Source organism: Salvia splendens, chromosome 1 (assembly GCF_004379255.2).
Source record: "Salvia splendens isolate huo1 chromosome 1, SspV2, whole genome shotgun sequence".
NCBI classification, from domain to species: domain Eukaryota; kingdom Viridiplantae; phylum Streptophyta; class Magnoliopsida; order Lamiales; family Lamiaceae; genus Salvia; species Salvia splendens.
In genome coordinates this window covers 16,999,722-17,003,631 of record NC_056032.1, presented here as the reverse complement: position 1 = coordinate 17,003,631, position 3,910 = coordinate 16,999,722, and the positions used below count along the sequence as shown (strand labels likewise).

At 46.5% G+C, this 3,910-nt stretch overlaps 1 protein-coding gene across 1 annotated transcript; it reads right to left on the bottom strand.

Annotated features, from left to right (window-relative positions):
• Positions 1 to 1,333: 1,333 nt before the first annotated feature.
• Positions 1,334 to 1,912, bottom strand: LOC121808997. The gene has a single exon (XM_042209565.1). It carries the CDS (start codon positions 1,910 to 1,912, stop codon positions 1,334 to 1,336), a length of 579 nt encoding a protein of 192 aa, XP_042065499.1.
• Between the last annotated feature and the right edge of the window lie 1,998 nt (positions 1,913 to 3,910).

Sequence of the window (3,910 nt, the reverse complement as noted above, 5' to 3'; positions counted from 1 at the left end):
AACCTCCGCAAGCTCCTACTCGCGGCAGCGGTGTCCGCACACCGTACATGCCGGCGGAGATGGATAAATTGTTCAAGACGTACTTCGAAATCTCCGAAGATGCGGCGGTTGGCACGAACCAATCGGGCGATCACTTTTTGTGGCGCGTATCTCGCCGGTACAATGCAAACCGGCCGCCGGGAAAGATCGAGCGCAACGAGAGTATGGTGCGCAACTGCATCGGCCGAGCCAACGACGAAATTGGCAAGTTCAATGGCTATTAACTCCAGGAGTCGCGGAATGCCGGGAGCGGCCGGAGCGAGGTCAACATCATCACTGCGGCGCTGAGCACATACCAATCCATTAACGGTAAGTCGTTCAAGTACTTCAACGTTTGGCAGGAAACGCGGTTCCACCCGAGGTATCTGGGAGGCGTAACATCCTCCTCTAGCGGCTCCTTCAAACGGTCAAGGTCGGTATCCCTATCCGACTCCGGCTCCGAAGAAGTGGCTAGCCAACTCGCCAGAGCTAACTTGGGTAGCCCCGACGCCGGACCAAGCGGTTCCCAACGCCGACCGCAAGGAAGGAAGAAGGCGGTGGCCGAGCGCCGGCGCTCCGCGACTCCATCGGCCCCCGCCCCCGCCCCCGAACCCGCACCCTTTGTTCCACCTCCACCCCCGAACAACTCGTTGTGGGCCCTTTTGGCCCAACTCAATATGGCCGATAGGTCAACTATGACCCCCATGCAACTTCAAACGCACGAGGGCATGATAGTGGGTCTCCAAAAACAATTGGGGTTGTTGCCGCCGGATGAGTAGTCTTCCTCGGGTAATATTAGCCAATAATTATGTAATTTTTAATTTTTAGTATTTTAATTATGTAATTTTTAATTTTAGGATTTTAATTATGTCTTTTTTATTTTATTTGTATTTTGTAATATTTATTGTGATTTTTTAATGAATTTTAGTATTATGGAAATGTTTATGTTTAATTGAATATTAAATTAATTGTGTTCGTCCTTGCGGAAGAGCACAGTTGTGGCCTTGTGGGTGTTGTGCTCTTGCCAGAGAGCAGGCATGAATAGTACCGCCCACAACCGTGCCGCTGGCAAGAGCACGGTTGTGGATGCTCTAAAGGAGATTGGATTCTACATCATGTATAAGGTATTAATAAAATGATATGTATGAATAATATATTAATGTTCAAAATTAGAAATTTTCAATTAAGTTATGTCTTTTCAAAACAAAAGGAATATAATCAAGGAGAACAAAACTTTACTATCTTTGAAAAATTAACAAAAAGAATTCGAGAATTCCTTAAAATAATTATCCAACCAAACAGAAGAAAATAAAAACTAATCGAAATCATCATCATCATCATCGGGGCGCACCGATTGCTGAAACTCAGCATCCATCACAACTCCATCCATCACATGCACTATAATTTCCCCAATCCTCAAATCTACCTCCTCCGAAACTACTCCATTCACCACCACGTTTCCATTCAAATCCTGGCTCACACCCAAACTCAATCCAGATATCGAATCGTAGCTTTTCTCCTTCCCACGCTCCAAATCGCCGGACCAAATCCACCTCGGTACCGATGAAAACCCGAGCACCCGCGTCAGCACCGCATAGGAATAGCTATCGTTCCGCTTCAGCCTAAGATCGCGCCGGATCGCTTCCTCCGACGGCAGGAACAGCGTGAACGCCAGATCTTCAGGTAACAACCTAATCACCGTTTCCCCGAACTCGCCGATGCTCGCGCGCTTGGAGAGATCGGTTGTTTTGGTTGAAGGAGTTGTCGATCTAGGCATGCTTATGAGCTGAAACGCAGTGAAGATCTGTGTGATTATGAATGAAACGGTCACGATCGCGCACAAAAGTTTCACTCGGTTCTTCAGCTTCAAATTCCCCAATTTTCTTCTTCTCATTTTAGCAAATGGAGGTTGTCAAACTGAATCAAAATTGGAATAATTACATGGAAATGGCCGGGTGGGTTAGAGAATCCACAACCGTGCTCTTGCCAACGGCACGGTTGTGGGCCCGGCCCCACTTTTTCTGCCTGCTCTCTGGCAAGAGCACAACATCCACAGCTGTGCTCTTCCACAAGGACGAGCACAATTAATTTAAAATTCAATTAAACAAAAATATTTCCATAATACTAAAATTCATTAAAAAAACCTAAATAATACTCCCTCCGTCCCGGACTACTTGCACTTATTTCCTTTCTGGGTTTCCCAAGTTATTTGCACGCTTTCCATTTTTAGTAAAAATTATCACCTACAGCTGCAATTGTTGACTTTGATATACACTCATTCCTTAATCTCCGTGCCGAAAAGGAAATGTGCGAGTAGTCCGGGACGGAGGGAGTATTACAAATGACAAAAAAAATAAAAACGACATAATTAAAATCCTAAAAATTAAAAATTACATAATTAAAATACTAAAATTTAAAAAACCACTACTCGTTGTTGAATCTCACCCACATGTGTTTGATTAGGTCTTCTTGTAGCTGAATGTGGGTTCGGGTATCGCGCATTGTGTGCCTTGTCTCGACCCTCTGGCCAACCGTCGTATGCTCACCTCGGCGTGGGGGAGTCCTCGCTGTTGAGCTTCCGGCTTCATCCTCGCCGTAGAAGCTAGCCGCCCTCGGCCCTTCGTCAGCTATAATCATGTTGTGTAAGATAATACATGTGAACATGATGTTGGCGATATTATTCACGTACCACAGCCGAGCCGGGGCCTTCACAATGTTGAATCGGGCTTGAAGGACCCCGAAGGCTCTTTCGACGTCTTTCCGCGCGGACTCTTGACGTTGCGCAAAAAGAACTCGTCTCGGGTCGTGCGGGTTGCTGAGCGTCTTCACGAAAGTCGACCACCTTGGGTAGATACCATCGGCGAGATAGTAACCCGTGTGGTATGTAGTTCCGTTGACGGTGAAGTCAATCGTCGGTGCTATACCATTCATCACATCATTGAAAAGGGTGACGAATAGAGCACGTTCAAGTCGTTGTTGGCTCCGGCAACGCCGAAATATGCATGCCAAATCCATAGGCGGTGGTCGGCGACCGCCTCAAGGATAAGTGTTGGGCCGCCGCCTTTGTGACCGCTTAAGTGTTGCCCCCTCCAAGCAGTCGGGCAATTCTTCCACCTCCAATGCATGCAGTCAATGCTGCCAAGCATTCCGGGAAAGCCCTGGACTGATTCGTGAAGACGAAGCAACCGTTGGCAATCATCGGTGGTGGGTACCCGAAGGAATTCATCCCCGTTGGCAATCATCGGTAGTCGGCAACGAGCCTTTCGTGGGCTCCCTCCCGATCCCGATGGATGTAGCGGCGAGTTGATCTAGTTCGTTGAGGAGGAGGAGCGGGGGTATTCGCCGCGACATATGCTTCGTAAGCGGCACGATGTTGTTCGTAGTATTCTTGTTCTTCGCGCTCCGCTTCCGCCATGAGATGAGTGAAATCCATTTGAGGTTTTGAGTGAGGGATGAATGTGTTGATAGTTTGTATGAGAATTATGAATGAGAGATGAATGAGAGATGATTTGATGTGATAAATGAATAATGAATGTGTGTATTTATAGATGATTTTGGGGAAAAAAATATTTTAAAAATCCAAAAAATTCAGAAAAACTGGCAAAAAAACGGCAATATTTTTGGGATTTGGAAATTTTTTTTTATTTTTTTATCATTATTTACAATTAAATAACGAATTTTAAATAAAAAAAATATTCAAAGGCAACGACTATGTCGTTGCCCAATTGCGTGCCGCCACGTCACCTGCTCATCGAGCAGGGCCGTGCCAGCGGCGACGAGACACGTCCGTGACAGCGGCGCGGACGGACGCGGGTTACGGCGCCACCGTTGCGGATGCTCTTAACTCGATGAGTTTCGGCTGATGAAGGTCCACTACTTTTACATTTTGTTT

What these genes read in the sequence shown, in the direction of transcription:
- LOC121808997 (XM_042209565.1), bottom strand. Translation starts at nt 1,912, where the DNA reads ATGAGAAGAAGAAAATTGGGGAATTTGAAGCTGAAGAACCGAGTGAAA.